The sequence below is a fragment of the Piliocolobus tephrosceles genome, chromosome 7, assembly GCF_002776525.5.
Source record: "Piliocolobus tephrosceles isolate RC106 chromosome 7, ASM277652v3, whole genome shotgun sequence".
NCBI lineage: Eukaryota > Metazoa > Chordata > Mammalia > Primates > Cercopithecidae > Piliocolobus > Piliocolobus tephrosceles.
Genome location: NC_045440.1, coordinates 138,040,309 through 138,052,282, shown reverse-complemented (window position 1 = coordinate 138,052,282; position 11,974 = coordinate 138,040,309). Strand labels below are relative to the sequence as shown.

The 11,974-nt window shown below is 51.3% G+C and overlaps 1 protein-coding gene across 2 annotated transcripts in view; it reads left to right on the top strand.

The window, feature by feature from the left end:
- The window catches only part of ZFAT (zinc finger and AT-hook domain containing), a 236,126-nt gene extending 225,070 nt beyond the window's left edge, over nucleotides 1-11,056 (top strand). For both annotated transcript variants that reach the window (XM_023223553.2, XM_023223547.3), the window contains one exon: nucleotides 10,124-11,056. In XM_023223553.2, the coding sequence (XP_023079321.2) occupies nucleotides 10,124-10,363 (240 nt within the window). In that variant the 3' untranslated portion in view covers nucleotides 10,364-11,056. The remainder of the gene's footprint in view (nucleotides 1-10,123) is intronic.
- The last annotated feature ends 918 nt before the right edge of the window (nucleotides 11,057-11,974 follow it).

Genomic DNA, 11,974 nt, shown 5'->3' with positions numbered 1-11,974 from the left:
TGAATTTCACTGCATCTTGTTCTGTGCTCTGGCTATACTGAATTTCATTGCATCTTGTTCTGTGCTCTGGCTATACTGAATTTCATTGCATCTGTCCAGCCCTTGGGCTGTTGCTACACCCTTTCTTCTGCCTGGTGCTTTTCCCCATCTCTTTATACCTCCTCCCATTCTTCAGACTCCTAGGAATCCCACAGTATTCCAGACCAGGACCACCATCTTCAGGAAACCATTCCTGGCCACCGGCTGCTTCCCACCCCACCTTCCCCCGAGCCTGGCAACCCAGGACAAGCCCCCTGTCCTTTTCTCCCCTGGACTGCAGCCTGTTGGGGACACAGACTGTGTCTGGCCTCATGGTTCTGTTTCCAGCCTCCACCAGAGCATCTGACACATGCTAAATTCTCAGTGGACAGACAGAAGAGAGAGCCCAGAAGTTGTCTGAAGTATATATGGGAATTGAGCACATGAGAGATGTGACACTCCAAAGCAGAGAGTGGGTGGCTTTCAGAGATGGCTTATTCAACAAATGGCCCACCTCTTAACGGTGTCTAAACACAGAGGCCACCTCGATTCATCTTGCAAATCAGGGGCTGATGTTATGTAACTGCATGTTCCTAACTCCACCCAAGAAAAGTGACAGCTTTCCAGTCTAGCAGCTCAGCACAAGCACTGGCCTTTCACACCTGTTCCCCATGTTAGCCTTGTTTTCTATCCATCTTCTGCTTTCTCAGTCACTTCTGGCCCCAGAAAACCAACCTGCCCATCTGCCAACTTCATTAGCAAAGAAAGGGCCGCTGAATGCTCAGCATGGGGGTGCTGTTTACCTGTACGAAGGCCCCACTGAGCAGCGTCTGGGCCTTGAGGGGCCTCCCGAAGTCAGACCTCCACTCTTCCTTAGAAGTCCCCCTGGAACTGGAACTGGAACCGCAGTGCCTGAGCTGCCCTGCTTGGGGTTTTTTGCATTCGCTGTCTAACTAACATTCTCATTCCTGTGGTTGCTCAGTATGGAGGTCAAGTCCTGGTGGGGCATCGTCCCTCCTCTTCAGCTGTGCCTCATCTGGTGGTGATTTGAGCGAGACCTCCACTCTGCACTCTTTCTCCCAGTGATTCATTCGAGAAGCAGCATTCACTGTCACCATTGTGCCGAGAAGGCGAGGGAGAGCACGACACATGTCGCGCCTCCTCAGAGCGGCACAAAGTGCTAGCTGGGATCCAGTGTCGCTGGTGTATAACAGGAGTCAGTACAGCGTTGTAAGGGGGCACTGGCGGAGCCTCCTGGAGGAGAGGGCGTGGACCTGAGTTCTCAAGGGCAAGAAGGGATCTTTGGGAAAAGATGGTGGACCAGCACAGTTGGAAGTTCAGAGGCGTGAGAGCATGTGTGTTCAGTAACCAAAATTGAGTGTGGGGGAAGGAGTCAGGCAGGGAGGGCCTTGCCTGTCCAACAGGGGAGCTTGCAGTTTGTTTTGAAGGTTACAGGAAGCCGTGAATATTATAGAGAAGGCTGTGTGGGCTTTGGAGGTTTTTGACTTGGTTTCAAATTCCAGAATCACCTGTTACTAGCTGAGGGCTCACATCAACTCTCTGAGCCACCCCTTCTTCTCAAAGGGATGTGATGGGAATCCCCTCTCCCCTGCCTTCCTCAGGGCTCCATGAGAATTACAGGAGGTGTGGGATCCACAAACACTCTGTAAACTGGGAGGGGCCGACCTATTCAGGTCATTATGAGAAGTGACTGTAAACCAGGGGGCAAGTAGTGTCACAGGCTACAGAAGAGAAAGAAGGAAAGGAAACGTGAGCGAGGAGAGATTTCTTCTACCTATTAGGCCTTTGTTGAGATTTAAAGATGGAGATACACCCCAGTGTAGCGACGGACACAAAGCCATGCCCATACCCACATGCATGTACACACACATATCACATCCACGTATGTGCACAATATTCATGTACACACACAACCATAAACCTCCACATACGCATGGATATCCACGTAGACATGTGCAAATATATGGACACATACAGACCCATATACATGCACATGTACATATGCACACATGGACACACACCTGCACACACCAATACACACATGAACACATGCACGCCCATGTTCCTGCACACAGGCATGCATGTGTACATAGCAAACCCTCACACACGCCCCTCACCCCTGTGCACACTGCCTACGTCTAGCCTTCGATTGGCTCCTGTCTGCATCACTGCCTCTCCCATGCCTGATCTCATCAAGTCCTGCCCATCATGGTGCTCACTGCATTCTCTGTGGTGATGATCTTGACAGTGGCTGTGTTCTCCTGGTGGCTTTCTGTGTTCTCTCCGCCTCCCCTGAAGCCTGGAAGGCTGGATCTGGATCTGGGGCTGCCTCCCAGCAGGTTCTGAGAACTGATCCTGAGAACAATAGGAGTGCCAACAAGAGGAGAAGAAATTGTGGCTTATCTGTTCATTTCCTGAGCCGCAGCCCCAGGTGCCTTCCGTTTCAGGGACATTAATGACATCTGCGGAGGGCTGTTCTCCAAGACATGGTTTAATAAATAGGGACCTGATTCAATTTATTTAAAAATGGATTTGAAACATGAAGGATGCCTGAAGCAAAACAACCTCCTGGTGGTGGTGGCGATGGTGGCAGAGATGACGGTGGAATTTCTTTCCCCTGAAAAACATAAAGGATGATTCCTGTCCTAAAGAGACCCCCAGCTGGAATTCCCGAAGTGAAGGCAGTTCATCTTCCTTCCAGTGCCTGACGGAGGGCACAGGCTTGTGGGAGGGCACTGGGAATGTGGGCAGCATCTAAAGGCAGCTGCACTGGTGGCAGCTTTGTTTCAAAGGGATACAAACCCAGTAAGAGGTTAACTGATGCCATCCCACTGTCATTGTGGTTTTTCATTTTAGGGCCATCAGGGGTTTTATTTTAAATTCCTTTATTCTTCACTTATTTGTGTGTTGGGAGCTAAGTTCAAATAATTTGGTAGGTTTTGCATGGTCTGATAAAACCTGGAAATTCCAATACCCTGTCATGACTGAACAGGCAGGCGGCCCGAGCCCCTCTGCACAGGCACGTGGGGAACTCGCGCCCCAGGAGGTTCTTCGCATTGTGTTTTGAAAGCTGTGATGCCAATTTGTGTTGTTTATCATTTTCCACCAGCAGTTTTAAAAATTGTTACTTTAAATACCCAGCTACTAAGAACATTTTCCCTTTCTCGTTGCCGCCTCTGTGGGATTCAGCCATGAGATTCAGCTCTCTCTCCTCTTAATGAGTCTTTGTTTGTCATATTTTGATGTCCTTGAATGTGTCCTGGGGCTGTTTCGATGTCCTGGGGAGGGGTGTTGGTGCAGCCTCTGACACAGAAGGACCTATGTTAGGGGATTGGGTTTCAGAGGCTGTGGGCCAGGTTATACACTAAGGTCAAGTGTCCCCATGGGCCGCTGCCTTCCCCACAGTCTTCCTGTTTGGCAAAACACCTCCCCATCAGTGTCAAGAATTCCAGAAAACGTGTGTCAGGTGAGAAGGGTTGTCCTTCCTGCTTCAGCCAGCCTCCAGGCATTTTTGAGAACATGTTTCCCAGGCAGAGGGTACTTTGACAGAGGAGTCCATCAGTGCCTTCTCATTAGAGAGGAAAGAGAGGTATGAAAAAAGACTGTGCTAGGGTCAAATGCAGGAGGCCAGTGGGAGAATCAAGAAGATTGTGCGGACTCTGACGCTGCAGCCTCCTGCTTGGCCAAGCCCAGAGCTGTGCACAGTGGCCTGGCTGCTGCGACCATCAGGATCAGAGGCCTGGGGGAGCAGGGGGGAAGCAACTATGTAACTCCCCAGGACCCTCCCCAGAACCCCCCAGGGCAGCTTGTCATCCTCCCCTGTGTCTCCCCTCCTCTAAAGCTGGGACACTAAGAGTTCTTAGGGTGCTGTGAAGACTAAGTACCTAATACACGTAAACTCTTCACACAGCACCTGATCCACAACAAGTACTTCTTATCATTCCAGATTGTAGTCTCCGAGCCCTAGGTCTGTCCAGGTGATGATGTCTCCATCATCATCAGCATTGTGTGTTTACTGCTTTCTTCGTTCATCCAGGGATGTTCCCAGCTACTCTGGAAGCTGAGACGGGAGGAACTCTTAAGCTGTGATTGCATCACTTTACTCCAGCCTGGGTGACAGGGTGAGACCTTGTCTCAAAATAATAATAATCATTACGACTATTATAAATAATATTGTTATTCCAGGGAAAATCTACTTGGCGTTCGTCCTTGCCCAGGTGCCGTGCTGGACATTCTGACTGTGTCCTTCCGGTAACCAAAGTGCTTTGTGGCTTGTTGTGAAGTTGCCTCGTGCAGGCTGGGGAATTTTGTAGACCAGAAGTCAAAAAATCTGAGCTCTATTTCCAACACTGTGGCCCTGGGCAGTTTATTTTCTCTGAGCCTTGACTTCCCTTTCATAGAATAAGGTGATTAGACCTTTGGGACTTTGGGAGCCAAAAGGGACTCTCCTCCATAGACAGTGCACCGTCTTCCCTACTTTCACATCATCTGGGGGGGCTCCTGCCAGACAGAGTTTGAACCAAGGGCAGGCAGTTTGCACCAACCTAAATCACCATCACCCACTATGTGCCTACCAAGAGCGTGGCACTGGGCTGGGTACGGAGGAACCAGCGCTGTACTTGCTTCTGGGGAGATCTGTGCAGTGATAGACTGTAAAAGCCTTTGTGCCCTGGCTTCTCAGGGCACCCTTGGAGCACTGTGGGAGCAATGCAGGACCCACCTTCCTTAAGGGGGGTTTCCTGAGCTAGAGGAACTTCTGGGATTTTCTTAAATGTTGGGGGAAGAAAGCTTAATCTGAGAGGAATGGGTTTTACAAAGGAAGTGAGGAGAGGAGCTAGAGGAGAAGGAGAAGGCAGAACAGGCAGGGGAGTAGAAAAAAAGCAAGATAATGAGGCAGCCAGAGCCATGCCCGCTGCGTGGCACATAGAGGAGTATCCATCGACGTTTGCTGGATGAATGGATAATGACGGGTTAAAGCCAAGGAAGACGTGGGGTCTCAAGGGGAAGCTGCCCTTCAGCATGAAGAGAGCCCAGCAAAGTGCCGGTCCTGACAGTGGTCTTGTCCAGACTCCAGAACGCTGGAGACAGCAGGACAGCAGAACGCAGTGCCTGATTCAGTGAATACTCTGCACATCCCAGGGGTTAAGGGTTTCTGTCAAGCTATCTATGCTGCTGCTAATTTATCTGATAGATGTGTTAGATACAGCGTTTGGGGGAAATGGAGTACTCATCTCGGGATAATGACCCTGTGAACGCCGTATTATTTCTGTGGCAAAGAACAATTTTAAGCCTGTGCTAATAGATTAAGCTACTACAGTGATTATTTTGAACAAAGAGAGTGGTCGAGAGTTCTACAGCCAGCCTGAGACTAATCAGGAGGAGTAAAGAGTGATAATTTAATCATATCAACTCATAACATGGGATACTAATAGTCGCTGTCACACTACTCCAGCTGAAGGAGGTCTCTGAACCACCCAGACCAAGTTCCAGCTTTTGCTACTTTCTGGCTGTTTGACCTTACAGAAGTCACCAGGCCAGGAGGAGCTTCAGTGTCCCCATTTGTAAAGTGGGAACACAAATGCCCAAGGCACAAGACGTTGTGTGTGAAGAATCGGGACAAGGCGTGGGAGAATGTTCAGTAAACTGCAAGTGGCCGGGTGGATATTGGGTGCCATGGGAGCCAGGAAGGAGGCGCGTGATTTGTAAACACTGCCTAAAAGCAAACAGAGTGTGATCGTATACCACGAAATGCACAAAGGGGTGCACTCTGCAGAAAGCCTTATGAACCCCTTCTGTAAAGCAACTCCTTCATCCCCTCTACACATTAGCTTTTTGTGACATGGACATCTGTGTGGGCAGCGTCTGCAGGGCCAGCAGAGCCACTCGTGAACACTGGGAAGAGTGTAAAGGAGGCCCACCAGCAGGCTGCAGGGAACCTTCAGGAACCCTGCGTGTCTTGGACGTTCAGTAACACGACAGGGCAACAGCATGCCTCCCTGTCACATTTGTGCACACTGGGAAGCCTGCTCTTTGCAGGACTTGTGAAATACACATTACCATTGCCTCCATTGCTTTTTCTGGTGAATGAAGCCCAAAGGATGATGCTGGGAAACTTTTTTGTACTCTGATAATTAGCAGTGGGTGAATTTCGAGGGGTTTCTGTTGGACAAACCCTGGAGGCTGAAAATTGAAAAACCAAAACAAAATAAATGGAGAAAGGTTATCTTTAAATAGATTTAATACTCAGAAAAGATACTATGGGCAAATAAATGTAAATATTTAGAGGGATAATGAGAGAGGCATACTTCTCAGAAAGTCTTCACACATTAGGCAAGTCTTGATTCATAAATGTCACAGATTGGATGATGCAGGGCCCTTCTTTGAAAACCTTTCGTGCCTTCCTTTGTAAAATAAAGGCTCAATCTCTCAGCTCATGACCAAGGCTTTTCATGATCCGCCTGTGAACTTCGTTTCAGGCCTCACCTACTGCTTCTCCCCCAAATGCCTTCTCTCCTGTGACTTTTGCGCAGCCCTGTTCTTGCATTGGTTGACAGACATCCCTGAATGCTTCTCACTTGCAGACAGAGGTATGATCTGGAGCTCAGGAGTGGTGGCTGGAGTCTGGCTCAGCCGGGAGTGAAAGTGCCTGGGGGGTGAGAGAAGAAGTCAAGGTGGGAGACCCAGGAATCCTCCAGGCTTTGTGATGGGCAGAAGGAGAAGAGCAGTGAGCGGCCCCGCAGTCTGGGAGGGGCGCGGAACAGAGCCCAGTGCTGGGGAGGAGAGTGGTGAAAGCAGTGAAGAGACCGTCTCATGCCGGATGGTAGAGAGGGCCCTGGAAGGGTGAAAACGGGACTCTGCCCAGTGGGTTTGGTGACTGGGAGGTGGCCGATGGCCTTGGCAGGGCTGTAGGGCACACACCTTTTCTTTGCTCACTCTCTTCTCTTGCCCGTGATGTCCTTTCCCACCACAGACCCTCTGTGGCCAATGCCACCTTCCAAGAAGTGGTCCCAGGCGCTGCTGCTGCAGAGTTATTAACACGTCGTTTACCTTCAGGTCGGGCACGCTGGCCTCCTCTGCGCATCTATGGGCAGCAGCCATTTCCAGGCCAGCGAGGGACCCCCTGTTTCCTTCTGGTCGGTCCTGAGAACTTGGAGTGTGTCCCCTGTGCTGCCAGGGGACAGGAGGCTGCAGCCTATGCCCCTAAAAGGCCTGGCCCTGGCCTGGTTCTCCTTGTCCTTGGCAGTGACTTCAGCCACTGTCCACACTTGGGCGTTGTGGTGTTAGTGTTTTTAAAGGGTGAGAGTTTTTAGCCAGTGGAACATTTCCGTCAGTGAAGGAGTCACTGTCCGCTTTAGGGTTAGCTTTGGTGGCAGTCACTGTGTCCACAGAATGGTGCCGTGACGCAGAGCCTGTGTTAAAGCTCATGGATGGGTTTGTCTCCCTGTATTGTATGTGGTCTGTTTACGCGGAGTGTGGAGGGCTTGTTTGCACATGTGAGGCCCTGGGGACCTGGGCGTAAACCATTCCCGTCCCCTCACCGTTTCCTTTGTGTGGCATTTACTGACAGGTAAGAGGAGAAAAGATTAGCTGCGTGTTGCCTCCCCTTTCCCAGTCTTCTGTCAGGTTCTCTCTTGCAAAGTGAAATAAATTAATATTTACTTCTAAAATCCTGGTTCATGGTATATTTTCCCAGTTAAATGAAATTGAAACAAATGGGAAAAGATGAAAAAACAGATCTCGGTTCACTCTAAAAAAACAAATCAGTCTAAATGTGTTGATAGTTTCCACTCAGAATAGCTCTCCAGCTCCGGGTGAATTCTATCAGTCCAAATCAAAAGTTCCTTCCAATCCATAATGTTGGAACCTCCGGAGCCCACCCCGGAGGAACCTTTTCCATTTTTCTCTCTGAATTAAACATGCCCCACCTGTTGACACAGCCCTTCTCACTCGCAGAGACAGGAATAATCACAGGGTTAGGATGAGACCCTCCAAGCCAGTTGGGCCCTCCCCAGAGAGAGCGCAGAGTCAGAAGAGGCGGGAGGGGGAGGCCACCCAATGCCAATTGCAGGCCAGGAAAGGACCCGGACATGTCGTGAGTGGGACGTCATGGAGGCTGCCCGAGCACACTTGCTGCTCCCTACACCTCCTGGGAGTCATTGCTCCCCGATCTGCCTGGAGCCCAGCCCTATGCCTCCCCTGGGACCCCAACACCGGCACAGGCTGCCCGGCAGGAGCCCAGCTACTCCACAGCACAGTCATTCACTGTGCCCTGTGCGTGCACCATGACACTCGGCTTCCTCAGAGGACTGTGGTTTTCTAGTGCCCAGCGTGGCATCTGACACCTAGTGGATCATCAGTCAGCGAATACGGAGCATATGCTGTGCGCCAGGCAATCAGCTGGGCTCTGCGGAAACAGATGTGACCAGGCAGACATGGTCCTGCCCTTGTGGAGCTTGCAGTCTACTGGTAAGGTGACAGAAGTTCTGTAGAGTGAAAGAATGAGTGATTGACATGCTAGAATACCTTCCAGGCAGCAGCAGGTATTTAAGAAAGTGTGGTCGAGGCCGGGCGCAGTGGCTCATGCCTGTAATCCCAGCACTTTAGGAGGCCAAGGCGAGTGGATCACTTGAGCTCAGGAGCTCAAGACCAGCCTGCGCAATGTGGAGAAACCCTTTTTCTATGAAAAATACAAAAATTCATTAGGCGTGATGGCATATGCCTATAGTACCAGCTACTTGGGAGGCTGAGGCAGGAGGATGGCTTGAGCCCAGGAGGCGGAGGATGCAGTGAGCTGAGATCGCACCACTGTACTCCAGCCTGGGCAACAGAGTCAGACCTTGTCTCTAAAAAAAAAAAAAAAGTGGTTGAATGAGCGAATGAATGAAGGAATTGAAAGGTCGGTGCTGTTATTGAGCACCCACTTTGCATATAGAATCTCTTTCCATTCTCCCAGGAATCCTCTGGAGAACACGTTTTAGTCACTGTTTTACAGATGAGTAGACTGAAGGTTGTGGGCAAAAGTGTCTTGCCCAGGCCTCATAGCTTAAAAATGGTGGAACTGATGTGCGAAGCCCCGTCAGTGCAGCACAAAGCACATGCTCTCTCCACCTTGGCATTCAGACTCACCTGCAAATGAATGGGTGTCCCTGACACCCCCCTGTAAGGCTGAAGGCTCTGTCATCCTCCAGCTAAATAACTCCAGGCCCCTTTGCTTTCCTCTTGTGTCTGTTTTGTAATCCTTCACTCATTTTTGCAGCTCTAAGGTCTCAATTCCGTGTCTTTTGTTTCCCATCTCAAGATCAAAGACAGTTGTTATTTAAAAACAGCCCAGGGCTGGCAGCGTGAGGGATGTGGGGTATTAGCACCAGCTGGCATTTGGATCTTGCCTGGAATCTGGCAGCTTGGAGCTTCAGAGAAAGGCCTGGCCATAGAATCCATGAGGTCCCGTCCCCTGTCTGATACCCAGAAGACTCCCGTCCAGCCCTGTGGCAGTGAGTTTCTACCAGCAGGCCTTCCCCCAGATAGTTAAGGCATTAGTGTTGCTGGACGGAGGACACCTGGGGAAAATCAGGCCTGCCAGGCCTTTGCTGCTTCCTAGTGTGATACAGATCTTCACAGAGAGGCAAGCTCCCTGAGTGTGGAAACATAGCCCAGGATGGACCTCATGCCTTTATCACTGCCAGATGGACCGGCTATAAATTTCCAGGAGCACCCCCCAACCGCTACTCCTGACACTTGCAGTAAATAACCCCCACAAGGCCTTCCAGCCCTCGTTCTCTAGGTAGCCCCACACCTCCCGGAAGCAGCTTGGCATCAGGAAACAACCTTGGACTCTGGGTTTGAACTTGGGTTCCACCATTTGCCACAGCTGGGAACCTGACCACGTTGCCCTGTATTGCTGAACCTCATTCTGATCATCTGTAAAATGGGCATGAGAGCACGCACGGCCTTATAGAGAGGATCGGTGGAGAATGGACATGCTCCCGCATGCACTGGTTGCTCCTAAGCTGTAGTTGTGACTTGGTTGTTACGCTGGACCGGGAAGTAGATGCTGTGTGACCTTTCTCTTGCCCTCCTCCCACAGGTCACCGAGGAGGAGCCCAGCTCCAACCACACGGTCATGATCCAGGAGACAGTCCAGCAAGCGTCCGTGGAGCTTGCCGAGCAGCACCACCTGGTGGTGTCCTCCGACGACGTGGAGGGCATTGAGACGGTGACTGTCTACACGCAGGGCGGGGAGGCCTCGGAGTTCATCGTCTACGTGCAGGAGGCCATGCAGCCTGTGGAGGAGCAGGCTGTGGAGCAGCCGGCCCAGGAACTCTAGAGGACATGTGGCATCGGATGGCCACAGGGTGGGGCTGCCAGGCTCTGCAGGCACCCAGGGTGGGGAGGCCGCCCTTCCTGCCCGACCCACAGAATGGTGCTCTCCTTTGCCCTCCCTGCCCGGCAGCCTGATGGGACTCTCCTAGTCCAACTTGGGGTGGGCAAGGCAGTCAGCATCACCAGCAACACCACAGGACCCTGTCCCCAGCATAGACACACACCCCCTGACCCTTACCATCTGCTTCCTGAAAGATTTCAGCGTCAGCTCCCCTATACGGCCCCCCACACCTTCACCCCTTGCTTCAGGATTCAAACAGAGACTGTCAGTGCCCCTCAGCATCTTCCCTGAATCACAGCCCCAGCTCCTTGACCCCCATCTAGGTGCCAAATGTTCCTCTGCAGCCGCTCTGCAGCCTGGTGAGAGGGAGACAGCCATCGCGTAGAAAGTGACCTTACGGGTTTTTAATCACTGCTGAGTGGGGCGGGGGTAGTGGGATCGTCCTGGCTTTGTCCACAAAGTCCCACTTCCCTGAGTATCGAGTGCCCTTGTTATCAAGTGAGGTAGATTCACCCCGTCACAGGGTCTCGCCCTACCATCCTGGAATTATTTTGCTTTTAAGATAAATGCACTATTGCACTGTTGGCCTCCCTTTCTAAGGAGGTGAGGTGGATGGAATAAAAACAGTTCCTGTCTAATGCTTTGGTTCCTCAGGCAGGATGGCTTACATTTCCGCTTCTCAAGTCGAAATCTTGAATTTGGGGCCGACCCAGAAGGATCCCATCCAAACCCAGGCCCTTAAAACGCAGACGATGAGGCTCTTTCCTCTGCGTTGAGGTTTGCTTTGGAAACTTTCTGAGGTTAATGATCTCACCTTCCATTTCCTGGCAACCAGCATTTGATTTGCTGCCAGCCGAGAAGTGGCAGTGCCCTCTTCTCCACTGTGTATTTGGGAGGAGCAATGCACTGACCATCAAAGGCGTCATAACACAGGACTGTGTGACCAAGGTTTCTAGTCTGCGTGCTCCACATAGATGCCATACGTTTGGAACGCCTGCTCTGTGCACAGCATTGTGGGGGCATTGACTTGAGTCCTGCTATACCCAGCCCAGCCCTGGGGTGTCTTGACATTTTCAGCGTCTGACATCCTGAGGTCAAGGTTTGCTTCCTCCGAGAACCCTTTCTTGCAATGAAATCCGATGCAAGTTTAGAAGCAAATAAAAGAGTAGCCGCCCTGTTGAAGAGGGCAGAGTTTACTTGGCCCTCCCTGTTACTAGACCTCTCACCTCACCCCAGCAGGGCCTGAGGGCACCTCCTGGGAGAAGCTTAAAAGCTGCTGCTCTGATTCAGGTAGGACAGTGACTCCTTGCCTTAAGCAAGGAAGAGGGAGAATGCTGCTGGCTTGGGATGAGTTAGGGAAAGCTTCACGGTGGAGGTGACCTGTGATAGGGCCTGGGAACCTAGATGGGCTTTGTACCTCCAGGGATTGGGGTGGGAGGGAGCGAGAAAGGAATTCCAAAGAAGAGTCACAGCGCCCCCTGGGGCGGGCAGTGTGGGAGGTGAACTTAAACCATGAGCATTTGTGTTTGTCTGGGGGCAACTCTAAAGGGAAGG